Source organism: Acipenser ruthenus, chromosome 20 (genome assembly GCF_902713425.1).
Source record: "Acipenser ruthenus chromosome 20, fAciRut3.2 maternal haplotype, whole genome shotgun sequence".
NCBI classification, from domain to species: Eukaryota; Metazoa; Chordata; class Actinopteri; order Acipenseriformes; family Acipenseridae; genus Acipenser; species Acipenser ruthenus.
In genome coordinates this window covers 13,110,564-13,129,997 of record NC_081208.1, presented here as the reverse complement: position 1 = coordinate 13,129,997, position 19,434 = coordinate 13,110,564, and the positions used below count along the sequence as shown (strand labels likewise).

General features: G+C 44.7%; 1 protein-coding gene across 4 annotated transcripts in view; it reads left to right on the top strand.

The window, feature by feature from the left end:
- The first annotated feature begins 11,777 nt into the window (after positions 1 to 11,777).
- Positions 11,778 to 19,434, top strand: part of clstn3 (calsyntenin 3) — a 57,255-nt gene continuing 49,598 nt past the window's right edge. The window contains exons 1-3 of one of the 4 annotated variants that reach the window (XM_058993516.1): positions 11,778 to 11,871; positions 12,343 to 12,399; positions 13,043 to 13,157. In XM_058993516.1, the coding sequence (XP_058849499.1) occupies positions 13,070 to 13,157 (88 nt within the window). In that variant the 5' untranslated portion in view covers positions 11,778 to 11,871; positions 12,343 to 12,399; positions 13,043 to 13,069. Of the gene's footprint in view, positions 12,010 to 12,342; positions 12,400 to 13,042; positions 13,158 to 19,434 lie in introns of all 4 variants that reach the window. The other 3 variants (XM_058993518.1, XM_058993517.1, XM_058993519.1) reach the window with 3 other exon arrangements.

Genomic DNA, 19,434 nt, shown 5'->3' with positions numbered 1-19,434 from the left:
GGTCTGCCATGTTTGGAAAAAGTGGATGGGCATTGCCTATGTTATTAAAGAATGCTTCCCTTGTTTGGTTGTATTTCTCAGTGTAGGAGAAAGTGCATCTCTGTCTCAACCTCTCCTGTCTCACAGTGACCACAGAGCCTGTTCTCTCTGGGCAGACAGGTCTGCTTGTGTCGGCCTTTTTCTGTGGCCAGGTTGTGGTCACTGATCCTGCACTTGGTCAGGATCTGTCTCTGTTTTGTATCTCTGACAGCGGAGAGATACTCTTCTTGGGTATAGTTTATTTTTAGGGCCCGATAACAATCCAGTTTATTTGGGGATTTTGTTTCTATGTCCCAATGTTTCAGATAGGAGTTTTTGGTTTGTTTTAGAATTTGGTTTACTCTGCTTGGGGGGTGGTAAGCAGTGTTGACCTGAAGCTGGTTTGTGTTAGTATTAGTGGGGGTCAGTGCAGTGAGCTTCAAGGCCAGCAGACTTAGGGGACTCTTTTCAGGGCTGAGCTCTTGGGTTTGGAGGGCCTTTGACAGGGTGACTGAGCGGTGACGTCACGGCAGAAGCAGGAACAAAAACTGACACCAGGGACGTACTGCAGGTAAAGGCGCTCGCGCCGTTTTTATTTACAAAAACAAAAACAAATAAAATATTTAAACCAAAAACACACTACTCACAGAGCAAAATAAAAGGGTTAACAAAAACAAATCTCGAACACAAAATAACACGATCAGGCTGGGCAATAGCCTTCACTGATCCTTTGTCTTTTAAATAAAGTTTCTCTCTCTTAATCGCCGTCTCTCTGCTCGCTCTTTCCTCTCTCACACCCACCTTGAGTGCCGAGAGCTGCAGGCTTTTTATATCATGGCCGAGGAGTTTAACCAATTAGTAAATCATCCTATTACCCCTCGGCCACAATCTGCACGGGTTTATTAATTGTGTTGTGGATGGGGCTACCCATCCACACTAAACAAAACAATCGGCTACGCCGTCATTTAACCAAAACAATAACAAAACATACGCCGACATAAAAATAAACAAACACAAAGCAATCTGCACAGGGGCGGAGGGGGAGACCCCGATCTAAAATAAAATAAACAAATCAATGTACAGGGCTGCTCGCCTTGTTAGAGGGCCTTATACTGGAGTGAGTCTGACTCACTTTTCTTTAGATGCATCCAAAATTGGCCGACTCAAGGGAATGTGACACACCCTCGATAAGCGTTCAGATATACATTATTCATTCATGCCCACAGTTGTGACGGCCTGCTGTGTACTCTACAACAAGGTCCTCTCAGATGTGGCAATGCCAGGCACAACGTGATGCACGCAATGAAGAGCAGCCCCCGGATCAACTTTACGACTGTCGACCGAATGCTGAAGCCCTGGCAGCTCGGCGCGCTTTGTTTAAATTAGTGTGGAACAAGCTCACAGCAGCCTAGTTGTTTTTTTAGATTTTAGTGCAAGAAGCTCAGAGGAGCCTTTTTTTAATGGATAACTTTTTGTATAATTGCTTTAATTCAAATGGCAGGTGATGGTGATTAAGCACATGGTTGTATTTCTGTTCCTGTGATGTTTAGGAGTTACCAGTACTTTAAGGATTTTGTATGTATGTGTGTATGCTGTACCGACCCGAGAGAGTGTGATTGTGGCTGAAGGGGCACCTGGGCTTCCAGTCTGTGCAGAACCAAAGAAAAACTCCTATGTCTTTGCTTTTCACTTTTATCCCAAGTTCCCCACCCTGCTGCCACTTGTTTTCTAAATAAAGTTTGGGCATTAAGCTGTTTCATTGAAATAGCTGTCTTTCTCCATCCTTGGTGCACATCAACTGCGCCTCAAAAGAGGCTGAATCAAAACATGTTAGCTTAGCCCTTATGAGGAATGCAATAATAAATCCACACAACCTCACCAATCTCTAAAGGTAAGAAAATGGATTTGAAATCTTCACTTAGCATTCCTGGTATAACAATGGCTTAAACTCCACAATATTGAGTTACAAAACTAAACATGAAATACAACCTAAACAGTATCAATCACTTCTCTGGTGTGTCTGATTTCAGCTAATCCGCTGCAGTGAACAACAGCACTGCAGTGAACAATAGCACCGCAGTGAACAATAGCGCTGCAGTGAACAATAGTGCTGAAGTGAACAACAGCACTGCAGTGAACAATAGCACCGCAGTGAACAATAGCGCTGCAGTGAATAATAGCGCTGCAGTGAACAATAGTGCTGAAGTGAACAACAGCACTGCAGTGAACAATAGCACCGCAGTAAACAATAGCGCTGCAGTGAACAATAGCACCGCAGTGAACAATAGCGCTGCAGTGAACAATAGCACCACAGTGAACAATAGCGCTGCAGTGAACAATAGTGCTGCAGTGAACAATAGCTCCGCAGTGAACAATAGCACCGCAGTGAACAATAGCGCTGCAGTGAATAATAGCGCTGCAGTGAACAATAGTGCTGAAGTGAACAACAGCACTGCAGTGAACAATAGCACCGCAGTAAACAATAGCGCTGCAGTGAATAATAGCGCTGCAGTGAACAATAGTGCTGAAGTGAACAACAGCACTGCAGTGAACAATAGCGCTGCAGTGAATAATAGCGCTGCAGTGAACAATAGTGCTGAAGTGAACAACAGCACTGCAGTGAACAATAGCACCGCAGTAAACAATAGCGCTGCAGTGAACAATAGCACCGAAGTAAACAATAGCGCTGCAGTGAACAATAGTGCTGCAGTGAACAATAGCACCACAGTGAACAATAGTGCTGCAGTGAACAATAGTGCTGCAGTGAACAATAGCTCCGCAGTGAACAATAGCACCGCAGTGAACAATAGCGCCGCAGTGAACAATAGCGCCGCAGTGAACAATAGCGCCACAGTGAACAATAGCACCGCAGTGAACAGTAGCACCGCAGTGAACAATAGCACCACAGTGAACAATAGCGCCGCAGTGAACAATAGCTCCGCAGTGAACAATCGCGCCGCAGTGAACAATAGCGCCGCAGTGAACAATAGCGCCGCAGTGAACAATAGCACCGCAGTGAACAATAGCACCGCAGTGAACAATAGCGCCGCAGTGAACAATAGCGCTGCAGTGAACAATAGCTCCGCAGTGAACAATAGCGCCGCAGTGAACAATAGAGCCGCAGTGAACAATAGCACCGCAGTGAACAGTAGCACCGCAGTGAACAGTAGCACCGCAGTGAACAATAGCACCGCAGTTAACAATAGTGCTGCAGTGAACAATAGCTCCGCAGTGAACAATAGCGCCGCAGTGAACAATAGCGCCGCAGTGAACAATAGCGCCGCAGTGAACAATAGCACCGCAGTGAACAATAGCGCCGCAGTGAACAATAGCGCTGCAGTGAACAATAGCTCCGCAGTGAACAATAGCACCGCAGTGAACAGTAGCACCGCAGTGAACAATAGCACCACAGTGAACAATAGCACCACAGTGAACAATAGCACCGCAGTGAACAATAGCGCTGCAGTGAACAATAGCACCACAGTGAACAATAGTGCTGCAGTGAACAACAGTGAAGGATGAGTTGAGATATCCACAGTTTAAAACCTGTTTTAATAATCTGCATACAGTACAAAATATATATATATATATACAACAAAACATAACAAAACAAGCAATGGATGGCTGTAATGTGCTCTACCTAACCAGCAGCCCTAAAAAAACACCCTTGTGTAGGTTCCTGCAAATGTAAATAATCGTTTTAAACTAGAGGTTATGGGATTAGTCTAGTAAGACGTATCGCTTGTACAGGGTATGTTTTCTAGTGAATTTGGTTGTAGTGTGGAGGAAGCAGTGGTGTGAGTTGGTGCTGTGACTCGCAGGTGGGCAGGAAATTGTGGTCTGGGCAACTGAGAGATTTCTGCCACAGGATTGTGGCCCGGCGGTGTTCATATTGTGTAGCTGCCTCATTTCACCCCCCCACTTCTGGCCTAATACCAGCTAGAACCTCAGTAGCATGTACGTTTCTGCTGCACTGGCACACCGTTCAAAACCATGACCTGCTGGTGGAATGGCTGGAGCGATGGAACCGATCCACAAAAAGAGACACAACCCAACCAGGTAACTACAGACCAGTAAGCCTGACTTCTATAATATGGAAACTTATGGAAACTATAATAAGATCCAAAATGGAAAATTACCTATATGATAACAATATCCTGGGAGACAGTCAGCATGGTTTTAGGAAAGGGAGATCGTGTCTAACTAACCTGCTTGATTTTTTTGAAGATGCAACATCAACAATGGATAATTACAAAGCCTACGACATGGTTTATTTAGATTTCCAGAAAGCTTTTGACAAAGTCCCGCATAAAAGATTAATTCTCAAACTGAACGCAGTAGGGATTCAAGGAAATGCATGCACCTGGATTAGGGAGTGGTTAACATGTAGAAAACAGAAAGTACTGATTAGAGGAGAAACCTCAAAATGGAGCGAGGTAACCAGTGGTGTACCACAGGGATCAGTATTAGGTCCTCTGCTATTCCTAATCTACATTAATGATTTAGATTCTGGTATAGTAAGCAAACTTGTTAAATTTGTAGACGACACAAAGATAGGAGGAGTGGCAAACACTGTTGCAGCAGCAAAGGTCATTCAAAATGATCTAGACAGCATTCAGAACTGGGCAGACACATGGCAAATGACATTTAATAGAGAAAAGTTTAAGGTATTGCATGCGGGCAATAACAATGTGCATTACAAATACCATATAAATATCATATTGAAATTGAAGAAGGAATCTATGAAAAATACCTAGGAGTTTATGTTGACTCAGAAATGTCTTCATCGAGACAATGTGGGGAAGCTATAAAAAAGGCCAACAAGATGCTTGGATATATTGGGAGAAGTGCTGAATTTAAATCAAGGGAAGTAATGTTAAAGCTTTACAATGCATTAGTAAGACCTCACCTAGAATATTGTGTTCAATTCTGGTCACCTCGTTACAAAAAGGATATTGCTGCTCTAGAAAGAGTACAAAGAAGAGCAACCAGAATTATCCCGGGTTTAAAAGGCATGTCGTATGCAGACAGGTTAAAAGAATTGAATCATTTCAGTCTTGACTATGCGGTGATCTGATTCAAGCATTAAAAATCCTAAAAGGTATAGACAATGTCGACCCAGGGGACTTTTTCGACCTGAAAAAAGAAACAAGGACCAGGGGTCACAAATGGAGATTAGATAAAGGGGCATTTACACAGAGAATTGTGAGGGTCTGGAACCAACTCCCAAGTAATGTTGTTGAAGCTGACACCCTAGGATCCTTCAATAAGCTGCTTGATGAGATTCTGGGATCAATAAGCTACTAACAACCAAACGAGCAAGATGGGCTGAATGGCCTCCTCTCGTTTGTAAAAGTTCTTATGTTCTTATGTTCTTATGAATCCCAAGACTGCGGGTCTCTTTTTTCCTGTTATCCTGTATGGGATTCTGCATACAGGAAAATAATAAACAAAAAGTACATCATACCAGTACACAGAAATGTGGCCATAGCTGAAAACAAATTGCTAGGTACCAAGCATTTTAACATCAAATTCATATTCATTAGCTTATTAATTATTTAAATTATTGTTTTACTTACCATTGTCACATTCCTCACCAGTGAACACATCCACAGCATTGTCATCTCTGCTAGGCTCACTTGTGTGGAATCAGAAGATATCTGGTGATTCTATTATTTATAATACTAAATGTATAATATATAATAGAAACCTGGGGACAGCAGATAAAGTCTGCCATACGCTTTCATTTCAAATCTAAATTACTCAGACCTCTCTATAGTCACATATAACTCTTTTTATGTTATGAATACTGAATACTTCCGGAGCGCTGACCATGTAAATACAGACTGAAAAAAGTATGCGCTAGCTCATGAAATTCGTTTGGAAAGTATTTCCATTGCATTTGTGCAAATTATTTATCGTACAGGATCAATTTTATTGAAATTTTTTTTTTTTGTTCGCTCACATGAACGAACCGAATTCCGCCTGTTTCCATCACAGTTGTCCAGCTTTTTCTTATATTTTATGAGTTTCAGATCATAAAAAAAAGTTTAATGGAAACATGGCTTGTGTTTTAAGTCACGGTTCAAATGTCAGAGCAGGGGTGGCTGTTTCATTTTTTCCAGGTTTTAAGTTGGAAATCTTAGCAATAGATGAAACTGTTGACAGAAGACTCTTAAAAGTAGAGGTAAATTATGGTGCTTTTTAAAATTAATTTTATTAATATTTTTGCTCCTAATGTTGGGGGAGCGAGTTTTGTTTTTTAAAAAGCTAACAGGTGCTAGTGTGATACTGGTCATGTCCTCATACTGGGAGGGGATTTGAACTGCATTATGGATTTTAACAATGATAGAAACCACGGGGAGCCCAATCCCCAATCTGTCAGGGAGCTGGCCACTGTATTAAACACTTTTGACCTGGTTGACATCTGGAGGAATTTTCATCCCAACAGCAAACAATGCACATATGTAACTGAGATGGATTTACCAGTGAGCAGGAGGATGATGGGAAATGTAGTTCTGAGAGGTCCATGCGGGTACATGGGAAGCCATCTTTAGGCAGGGAATGCAATTTAAAAGTTTAAAAAAAGTGGTCAAAATGTTAAAAAAAAGAATTGAAACAATACCCACACCTTACATAAACAGTTGTAGCAACACATGGGAACATGTAACACAATAAAATAAAAAGGGCCTTATGTACCCTTTAATGTCTTCATTACTAATGACAGGGAAGTCGCCGTGCTGGAGTCCTGCATTAAGAATTATGAAAAGGTCACCTCAGCTCGGGTCAACTGGGCAAAAACTGCAGCTTTTTTGTCTGGTAACTCCCCCTTCACTGCCCCAGCGCTAACCTGGGAAAACACTGGAGTTAAGATATCGGGAGTATTGTTTTTGGAAAAAGAAGCGTTCATGCAACAGAACTGGGATTGCGGGATGAAGTGAAAGGGAGGCTGCAGAGCTGGCAGTGGCTCCTTTCACGACTCTCATTTAGGGGGAGGGTCCTCGTCATTAACAGTCTGCTGGCATCCATGCTCTGGCACAGGCTGGTGTGTCTGGACCCTCCCCTGGGTCTGTTTAATGAGATTCAGAAGTGTCTGGTCCAGTTTTTCTGGAGTTGGCTGTGTCCGGTCGTACTGTACCTCCTCCGTGAGGAGGGAGGGCAGGGGCTGATAGATATCCCCAGCAGGGTGGCAGCGTTTAGGCTGCAGGCTGCCCAGAAGCTGCTCTACGCCCCAGAGAGAAGCTGGAGAGGCCTGGCTCACTCACTCCTGAACGAAGGGGGGGAGCTGGTGCTCGACAGACACCTGTTTTTTAATACTCCCTGAGCAGCTCAATGATAGCAGGATGGATAATTTTTATAAATACCTGCTTAATGCATGGAGGATTTTAAATAGAGGTGAAAGTACCAGTAAAATATGTGCTGCCGTTACATATCAACTTTGCTTAAGTACTGCATTGGTGTGCCTGGCGAGATAATACTAGCAGAATAGACCGATGTATTGGGCTATGTTCGCGCCATTCAAAAATAAAATAAACAATCATATGTATTTTAATCATTCTGTGTTTATCATGTTTATATGGTAATATTAATAGTTGATCTTTTTTAAAATCTGGCTTTTTTTGCACATTTAACATGTTTTGACATGGCAATATAAAGAAATTAGAGTTGATATCATCTGCAATAAATACACCCAGTGTTTAATTTTTAAACTTGCAACCTCTGCCTAGAAGATAATAAAACCTTCAAGTCCCCCTCAAATGAATGAAGGATAACAGAGACAGTATTGCAGTTAAAAACAGAGTTTATTATCAAGTAACACAAGAATTGAATGAGGTATCAGCCAGAATCTTCTTTACTAGCTAACAAAGATACGTTTATGCTCATCAGATGTGCTGATAATGTAAACTGTAGCTCTATTAGAACCTCCCTCCCACCACACACCAACCCGATAAACTACAAAATAGAAAAAAATAACAAAATAAAACACACGCACTCGCGCGCGCGCACGCACACACACACGGAACAAAGTGAACGTGTAAAGTAACACAGCAAAACAACCAAAACAAACCCCAATACAATGCTTTAAACCATAATAAATAACGTGAACACAAACTCAGTTTAAAGTGGCAATTTATCCCCATTGATAACAGTCGGGGGAACAATGTTCCAACAACATCTTCGATAGCTCTGATTATTATTATTATTATTATTATTATTATTATTATTATTATTATTATTATTATTATTATTATTATTATTATTTATTTCTTAGCAGATGCCCTTATCCAGGACGACTTGCAGTCGTAAACAAAAAATACATTTAAAAAATCACAGTACAAGTAATAATACAATTAAGAGCAAGATAAATACAATGACTTTGGTTCTAGCAAGTACAAGTGTGACAAAATACAATTCAATAATGCAGCAGATAACAGTGTCAGTGATAGTTACATCAGGATATAATTAAATACAAAATACTACAGATTAAACACTTGGCAGATTATAGTACTCTGAGGTACAGGATTAAATGCAGTAAAATAGGGGGCAGATAAGAGCAAGTAAAGCGCATTTAAGGAAGGGTGATAAGTGTCTCAGGGGAAAAACAGAGGAGTTCTACAGGTGCTGTCTGAAGAGGTGAGTCTTGAGGAGGCGCCGGAAGGTGGTCAGGGACTGGGCAGTCCTGACATCTGTAGGAAGGTCATTTCATCACTGCGGGGCGAGGGTGGAGAAGGAGCGGGCTCTGGAGGCAGGGGAGCGTAGAGGAGGTAGAGCCAGTCTTCTAGTGCAGGCGGAGCGGAGAGGTCGAGTGGGGGTGTAGGGAGAGATGAGGGTCTGGAGGTAGCTGGGTGCAGTCCTGGTCAAGGCATCTGTAGGATAGTACAAGAGTCTTGAACTGGATGCGAGCGGTGATTGGGAGCCAGTGGAGTGAGTGGAGCAGTGGAGTTGCTTGGGAGAAGCGAGGCAGAGAGAACACCAGGCGAGCAGCGGAGTTCTGGATGAGCTGGAGCGGACGGGTGGCGGACGCTGGTGGGAGAGTACCAAGGCCTGGACCAGGAGCTGGGTGGCATAGTTGGTGAGGAAGGGTCGGATTCTTCGGATGTTGCTCAGAAAGAATCGGCAAGTGTGTGCCAGAGTGGAGATGCTGGGAATAAGAGACGCAGGGGTCCAGGGTGACTCCGAGGTTCTTAGCGGAGGAAGAGGGAGAGAGTGTGGTAGATTCCAGAGGAACAGAGATAGAGAGATCAGAGGAGGGGGAGGAGGAGGAGGGAAAGAAAAGGAGGTCAGATTTAGAGAAGTTGAGTTTGAGGTGATGCGAGTAAATAGCAGACAGACAGGTAGAGATACAGGAGGGGATGGTGGAGTCAGAGGTGGGGAAGCAGAGGAAAATCTGAGCATCATCAGCATAGAAATGGTACGAGAAACCATAGGATGCGATGAGGGGGCCCAGGGAGCGGGTGTAGAGAGAGAACAGGAGAGGACCCAAGACTGACCCTTGGGAGACTCCTGTTGAGAGAGGGCGAGGTGTGGAGGTTGCTCCACGCCAGGTCACCTGGTAAGTGCGGTTGGAGAGGTATGAGGAGAACCAGGCCAGAGCAGTGCCAGAGATTCCTAGGTCAGCGAGAGAGGATAGGAGAATAGAGTGATCAACAGTGTCAAAGGCAGCAGAGAGGTCGAGGAGAATTAGGACAGAATACCTCTGTCCTAATTCTAAAGGTATTCAACGAGAATCTGTCTAATCATATATGTATATATCTATATATCTATATATATATATCTATATGTGTATATATCAGGGGTGCCCAATCCTGGTCCTGGAGGGCCGGTGTCCTTCCTGCTTTTAAAATAAATACATGAAATTGCACTGGTTGAAGCGACGCAGTCAATTTACCAAGCTGCAGATAGCACTCCGATCGGAGAGGAGAGGAGAGGAGAGGATTAAAGAAACTAAGCAGCCTTTCCTGACTACAGCCATACTTGGCGTTTTATAGGTAAAAGCTATCAGGTGATAATGAATCACTAATCTAATTAGTTAAGGCTAAGCCACCTCCCCAGGTCATAATGTCCAACCTGCTACAAACTCTTACTGTGTTATTATATACTGTGATTTTAACGGCATCAGAGTTGGTACAGCGTCAGCGAATTGAAGAAAAAAAATACATCCCAGTTTTTCACTCTGCAAATCTGGTAACCTTAATTACATGAACAGTGCAAGAAACTAAAGCTCTCGTATCAATTTGGTCAGACACCAAATTCCAAGCCAAACCACTAGAAAACTCAAATGAATGTGTAGAAGTGCAGTGTTGTGAAACTGAATACTGCACTATTTTCCTTCTGCAAGTCATTCAACACATATAATTAAAGTTACTTTCACCTCGGGTTATACGAGCACTAGATGAGAGGGGTCGCTGAGCTTGGTTCCAGAGCAGGAGCCCCCGTGCTTGGTTCCAGAGCAGGAGCCCCCGTGCTTGGTTCCAGAGCAGGAGCCCCCGTGCTTGGTTCCAGAGCAGGAGCCCCCATGCTTGGTTCTAGAGCAGGAGCCCCTGTGCTTGGTTCCAGAGCAGGAGCCCCTGTGCTTGGTTCAGGAGCAGGAGCCCCTGTGCTTGGTTCCAGAGCAGGACTCCCTGTGCTTGGTTCTAGAGCAGGAGCCCCATGCTTGGTTCTAGAGCAGGGTTCTGTGCTTGGTTCTAGAGCAGGAGCCCCCGTGCTTGGTTCCAGAGCAGGAGCCCCCGTGCTTGGTTCCAGAGCAGGAGCCCCCGTGCTTGGTTCCAGAGCAGGAGCCCCCGTGCTTGGTTCCAGAGCAGGACTCCCTGTGCTTGGTTCTAGAGCAGGAGCCCCATGCTTGGTTCTAGAGCAGGATTATGTGCTTGGTTCTAGAGCAGGAGCCCTGTGCTTGGTTCTAGAGCTGGAGCCCTGTGCTTGGTTCCAGAGCAGGAGCTCTGTGCTTGGTTCCAGAGCAGGAGCTCTGTGCTTGGTTCCAGAGCAGGAGCCCCCGTGCTTGGTTCTAGAGCTGGAGCCCCGTGCTTGGTTCCAGAGCAGGAGCTCTGTGCTTGGTTCCAGAGCAGGATCCCCTGTACCCTGCAATGCTGGTCACCCCATGAAGGACCTGGGGGACACTAAATGGAGAGCTCATCTTAGTGCTCCTGATGATGAATCACCTGTCTGGAGATTTTATATTAACTTCTCCTGCCTAAGCGCTCCGGAGAGCTGAAGTGGAGAGTGCTGCATGGAATTATAGCTACAAACCAGTACCTGAGCCATGAGGAGCCGGGGGTCAGCGATCAGTGCCCCTTCTGCCTTCTGGCTTCCTTGGGAATTGTTTTTATGAAACAGTTCTTTGTTTTTAACATTAAATATAGTTTTAAAAAATCAAACTTTTTAATGGGTCAGGCGAACTTGGCCATTATAAAATTCCAAAAGAACAAGATGTTAACCGCTAGTCTTAGTAACACTGTGAGTGGTGGTCTCCAGGATTAAGATTGATTTGTATTAGTATCAAATGGTGCAGGACTTGGACAGTTTTAAAGACTGTTGGTGCATTGGAGACTGGGTGTGTGATGTGAGCGAGGAGAAGGAGCTCGATGTGCGCCTATAAAAGTAAAAACAAGGCTTTGAAATGGTTACTCTGTGGCTATATGTTTTTTGGGGGGGATACAATAAAGGGATTTTAAAAATCTAAACTCTCTCTCCTTTTCCTGTCATCTGGGAGTTGATGTAGGGCGATGACGTCATGCTGCAGTCTGCTCGGTTCTAGAGAGAGAGAGAGAGAGAGGGAGGGGCGGCGGTTGGTGCTGATGCGAGTGTGTGTGTGAGAGAGAGAAAGAGAGAGAGAGCGAGAGAGACAAGCGACGCAAGGCAAGCCTGGTTTTGCGTTTAATAGGGGGAGGGGAAGAAACCAAAAATACATTTTTGAGCTTTAATCAAGCAAAAGGAATCGGATTAATACAGAGACTGCAATCTGTCAATATTTAACGCAGCAAAAATAGATAACCGGTGAGAAATTAGACGACAGATATGACAGATGCGCGCTGTATAGTGGTTTGTTGTCGGGTATTTGATTAGCGGGGTTTTAATGTCAGAAAAACAAGGTCAGCCGCAGCGTTCAATAAAACCCGCACTCAGACAGACAGACAGAAATCTATCCATGAATAACGAGGGGGTGCATATTTAGATTCTAGAAAATAGATGTATTGATTTAAATAATGAAGAAAACTATTATGTATTTATTAGTCGAATATTAATTGTATCATTACACTTACTATTAGTATTGATTGTGATGCAGACAAGCTGAGAGCTGGAGCTACATTTCTGCGATCTTTTTTCCAGTAGGTTCTTGACCAAATAAAATCAACGTTGGAAGACGTAAGGAATCTTTTGACACAGGTACGTATAACGGTATATTTGCTGTGTGTGTGTGTGTGTGTGTGTGTGTGTGTGTGTGTGTGTGTGTGTGTGTGTGTGTGTGTGTGTGTGTGTGTGTGTGTGTGTGTGTGTGTGTGTGTGGTCATTCTGATATAACCTTCTAGAACCCTGAAACAGCCCGAGGGTTGCACAACGCCCACGAGATAGACCTCCTCTTCCCAGGAAACGGGTGTACAGGTAATGCATACAGGGAGAGCCAGTGCTTGCGTGTGTTCTGTTTAGGGATATGTTGTGTTCAATTCAACACACTTGTTTTCACACAGGGTACTGGCCCTGCAAGACCTAAGGTGTTTCACATGTAGTGTCCAGCGCTGCGACCCCCCTCGTTTCATTCTCTTACTGTTGTGTTTGCATAAAGAAGGCGTTCTCGTCAGGTTACATCAGTGCAGTACACTCCATTAATTTAGAAACACCTAACAGCAAATATTTCATTTATATAGACTGGTGCATTTAATAGCAGTGTTTAGTGCAATCATTATTATTATCATTATTATTATCATTATTATTATTATTAGTAGTAGTAGTAGTAGTATTAGTAGTAGTAGTTGTAGTATCATTATCATCATCATTAACCAATGCTTTCTGTTTGTATCTGTGTATTAAGAGGCGCTCTGTCCCGGGCAGTGTCTGAATGGAGGCGGTGGAGGTCTGCAGGATGAAGCGACTGACAGCGGTGCTTCTGCTGCCATTATTGATTAGCAGCGCGCTGGCCAATAAAGGTAAGAATGAATTACATCGCACTGCCATGCTGAAATACACGGAAAATCACAAGCTATACCACGGCTCAGGTCACAGGCACTACTACGTCCCAGATCACAGGCACTACCACGGCTCAGATCACAAGCTATACCACGGCTCAGGTCACAGGCACTACTACGTCCCAGATCACAAGCTATACCACGGCTCAGGTCACAGGCACTACCACGGCTCAGGTCACAGGCACTACCACGGCTCAGATCACAAGCTATACCACGGCTCAGATCACAGGATATATCACGGCTCAGATCACAGGATATACCACGGCTCAGATCACAGGCTATTCCACGGCTCAGATCACAAGCTATACCACAGCTCAGGTCACACGCACTACCACGGCTCAGATCACAAGCTATACCACGGCTCAGATCACAGGATATATCACGGCTCAGATCACAGGCTATACCACGGCTCAGATCACAAGCTATACCACAGCTCAGGTCACACGCACTACTACGTCCCAGATCACAGGCACTACCACGGCTCAGATCACAAGCGATACCACGGCTCAGATCACAGGATATATCACGGCTCAGATCACAAGCTATACCACGGCTCAGGTCACAGGCACTACTACGTCCCAGATCACAAGCTATACCACGGCTCAGATCACAAGCTATACCACGGCTCAGGTCACAGGCACTACTACGGCCCAGATCACAGGCACTACCACGGCTCAGATCACAAGCTATACCACGGCTCAGGTCACAGGCACTACTACGGCTCAGATCACAGGCACTACCACGGCTCAGATCACAAGCTATACCACGGCTCAGATCACAGGATATATCACGGCTCAGATCACAAGCTATACCACGGCTCAGGTCACAGGCACTACTACGGCTCAGATCACAGGCTATACCACGGCTCAGGTCACAGGCACTACTACGGCTCAGATCACAAGCTATACCACGGCTCAGGTCACAGGCACTACTACGGCTCAGATCACAGGCACTACCACGGCTCAGATCACAAGCTATACCACGGCTCAGATCACAGGATATATCACGGCTCAGATCACAAGCTATACCACGGCTCAGGTCACAGGCACTACTACGGCTCAGATCACAGGCACTACCACGGCTCAGATCACAGGATATATCACGGCTCAGATCACAAGCTATACCACGGCTCAGGTCACAGGCACTACTACGTCCCAGATCACAAGCTATACCACGGCTCAGGTCACAGGCACTACTACGGCCCAGATCACAGGCACTACCACGGCTCAGATCACAAGCTATACCACGGCTCAGGTCACAGGCACTACTACGGCTCAGATCACAGGCACTACCACGGCTCAGATCACAAGCTATACCACGGCTCAGATCACAGGATATATCACGGCTCAGATCACAAGCTATACCACGGCTCAGGTCACAGGCACTACTACGGCTCAGATCACAGGCTATACCACGGCTCAGGTCACAGGCACTACTACGGCTCAGATCACAAGCTATACCACGGCTCAGGTCACAGGCACTACTACGGCTCAGATCACAGGCACTACCACGGCTCAGATCACAAGCTATACCACGGCTCAGATCACAGGATATATCACGGCTCAGATCACAAGCTATACCACGGCTCAGGTCACAGGCACTACTACGGCTCAGATCACAGGCACTACCACGGCTCAGATCACAGGATATATCACGGCTCAGATCACAAGCTATACCACGGCTCAGGTCACAGGCACTACTACGTCCCAGATCACAGGCACTACCACGGCTCAGATCACAGGCTCCACCACGGCTCAGATCACAGGCTCCACCACGGCTCAGATCACAAGCTATACCACGGCTCAGATCACAGGATATATCACGGCTCAGATCACAGGCTATACCACGGCTCAGATCACAGGCTATACCACAGCTCAGATCACAGGCTATACCACGGCTCAGATCACAGGATATATCACGGCTCAGATCACAGGCTATACCACGGCTCAGATCACAGGCTATACCACAGCTCAGATCACAGGCTATACCACGGCTCAGATCACAGGTGCTACCACGGCTCAGATCACAGGCTATGCCACGGCTCAGATCACAGGTGCTACCACGGCTCAGATCACAGGTGCTACCACGGCTCAGATCACAGGTGCTACCACGGCTCAGATCACAGGTGCTACCACGGCTCAGATCACAGGATATACCACGGCTCAGATCACAAGCTATACCACGGCTCAGATCACAGGATATATCACGGCTCAGATCACAGGCGTTACCACGGCTCAGATCACAGGCACTACCACAGCTCGGATCACAAGCTATACCACGGCTCAGATCACAGGCACTACCACAGCTCTGATCACAGGCACTACCACAGCTCAGATCACAGGCACTACCACGGCTCAGATCACAGGCACTACCACGGCTCAAATGTTGGGGTAAGACATGGATTTTTTAACCAAGACCTGTGTGTTGAAAATGTCAGGGTTCTCCTCAGGCCCGCCCAGCTGAACAACCCTGATCCGCCCGTCTTGCAGATGCTAATGTGTCTTTAACAATGAAGATTGATTGCGCTGCTAGCAGACTAGATCACTTACATGCGTGGTTGAAAGAAAAAAAAAGACTTGGAACCACATGACAGCTGTGTTGCTCTGTTACATTTAACCAATCAGAGAGGTGAAGGGGCGGGTTTTCTGTGTTAAGCACTTGAGGCTGAAACGTTAAAATGGCTGCTAAAAAAATAAAGCTGATTTTCTAAGCAAAAATAGTGACAATGAATGTGGAAATTAGCAAACAGAAATGGATGATGAAAAAGAAAAAGAAAATGTAGAAAAAGAGCAACCCGATATAGTCAACGAAGAGCAACATTGGAAGAACCGCACGAGGGCCCAGTGCGTACAAAAATCAAAAATCAAATAAACATTGTGATGGTGGGCATGATGTTATGTGGGGGGAAAAAATAGAAATGACTTTTTTTTTACAGCAAGGTGCAGGCTCTGTCAGAAACACAAAAAAGATTGCAAAGGATCAGGGGTGCATGGAGCAGTGTAGCCTGGGTATGATTTAGGGTGGATTATCATTCATTATTATTATAATTCTTTGTCTTGTTAGATATTTAAGGTAAGGCAGTTTTATTTTTGCTATAATGCTCTGCGACCCAGCTGTACAGAATTCCTGGGGAGAACCCTGAATGTGTGGCCATTTTCACAGGCCTAAGGGTCTCTCAGTGTACCCTGGGAGTACAGATATATGTAAATTAATGTCCTCAGTAAACACTTACATTATCCGTTCTATTATTATATATTTTAACAAAACAACATTTCAAAACTGTCAAGAAACTCAGTAGAACCCTGACAAGCAATTCAATTCAGAGGAGCTGGATTGAATGAAGGTGTGATTGCAGTGTTTTGTTATGTTCTTCTACTTCATCGTTTCTGGACCTGCTTTAAGTCTGAATGTGTTGTGTCAGTCTTCCTAATATCCTTTTCAAACCCGACACAAAGAAAAGATGCACTTAAAAATATGACATGATCTGGAACACATTACTAAACACGGCTATGAAATGCAGGCTTTATATTATTTAAGAAAACAGTTTTTATTTTAGATCAGCACTAAAGTAGATCAGCACAAAGTACCAGAGCTGTCCTAAAATCAATAGAGGTGCATTGCAACAGTACTGTACTGCATTGCATGCTTCATTTAAACAATTCCCACTGAGTCAAAATCAAAAGAAAAAAAAACAGGTTTAAAATGTGTGAATTGTTTGAGAAAATTTGAATATACTGGAGCTGAACAACAGGCAGAGGGAGAGACCAATAGACACAGAGACACACACTGACACACACACACACTGACACACACACTGAGACTGACACACACACACACACACACACTGACACACACACACACACACTGAGACACACACACACACTGACACACACACACATTGAGACACACACACACACACATTGAGACACACACACACACACACACTGAGACACACACACACACACTGAGACACACACACACTGACACGCACACACACTGACACACACACACACTGAGACACACACACACTGACACACACACACACTGAGACACACACACACTGACACACACACACACTGAGACACACACACACACACATTGAGACACACACTCACTGAGACACACACAAACCCACACTGACACACACACACACTGAGACACACACACACAGACACACAAACACACTTAGACACTGAGACACACACACACTGACACACACACACTGAGACACACACACACACAGATACACACACACTGAGACACACACACACACACACACTGAGACACACACACACAAACTGAGACACACACACACACACTGACACACACACACACTGAGACACACACACACTGACACACACATACTGAGACACACACACACTGACACACACACACACTGAGACACACACACACACACATTGAGACACACACTCACTGAGACACACACAAACCCACACTGACACACACACACACTGAGACACACACACACAGACACACACACACACTTAGACACTGAGACACACACACACACTGACACACACACACTGAGACACACACACACACAGATACACACACACTGAGACACACACACACACACACACACACACACAAACTGAGACACACACACACACTGAGACACACACACACTGACACACACACACACTGAGACACACACACACTGACACACACACACACTGAGACACACACACACACACATTGAGACACACACTCACTGAGACACACACAAACCCACACTGACACACACACACACTGAGACACACACACACAGACACACAAACACACTTAGACACTGAGACACACACACACACTGACACACACACACTGAGACACACACACACAGATACACACACACTGAGACACACACACACACACACTGAGACACACACACACAAACTGAGACACACACACACACTGACACACACACACACTGAGACACACACACACTGACACACACACATACTGAGACACACACACTGAGACACACACACACACACACACATTGAGACACACACACACCCACACTGACACACACACACTGAGACACACACACACAGATACACACACACTGAGACACACACACACACACTGAGACACACACACACCAAGACACACACATACACTGAGACACAGACACACACACTGAGACACACACACACTGAGACACGTACACAGCTACATACACACACACACACTGAGACACAGACACACACACAAACACACAGACACACACAGATATATTTACCAGATTAAATGAGAGCGAGGGTGAAAGCAAGTTTTTTTGTCTTTAATAAATATCTAAAAATAATGTGTGTAATCCTGAAGCTATGAGGCAGGGATGAGATTTGTCATCTTTCAGTAATCCCCAAATCTGTGTGGGGGTGGGGGCACAGCCACTAAAATAAGCCATCTGGAGACTGGGTGACACAAGCAGACAGACAGTGGCACTGCAATGGCAATGCAATAATGGTTCTGTATTATACTGAGTACAGGTATTGGGCAGAGTTTGGGGGTCATCTTTGATCCTCATCTCTCATTTGAGCCTCATATTAGGGAAGTTACTAAAGTATCTTTTTACCATTTGAGAAATATAGCCAAACTTAGACCAATTATTTCTGTATCTGATGCCGAGAGACTATTGCATGCCTTTGTTTCATCTAGAATTGATTATTGTAATGCACTTTGTTCTGGTGTCCCAAAACGTGTGGTGTCCCACTTGCAGCTTGTTCAGAATACTGCCGCTAGAATTCTGACTAAAACCAGGAAAAGTGAACATATTACCCCTGTTTTGGCCTCTTTACACATCTCCCTGTGCAGTATAGAATTGATTTTAAGATTTTGCTGTTAACTTACAAGGCCTGAATGGATTAGCACCTAGTTATTTGCAGGAGTTACTGACCCCGTATCTTCCAAACCGCACTCTGAGATCACAGGATGCGGGGCTGCTGGTTATTCCTAGGATCAACAAAAGCAACACTGGAGGTAGGGCTTTTTCTTGTAGAGCTCCTAAATTATGGAATGCTCTGCCTTCATTTGTCAAGGAAGCTGGGACTGTTATAGTTTTCAAGTCAAGACTAAAAACACACTTTTATAAAATGGCTTTCTTATCTTAGTGGGTTTTAATGTAACTTTAAAATTGCTGCTTTTGCATTATTATGTGTATTCTGTTATTTAACTATGTTATTTAAATTATCTGACTGGCAATTTTACCAGGTGGGGG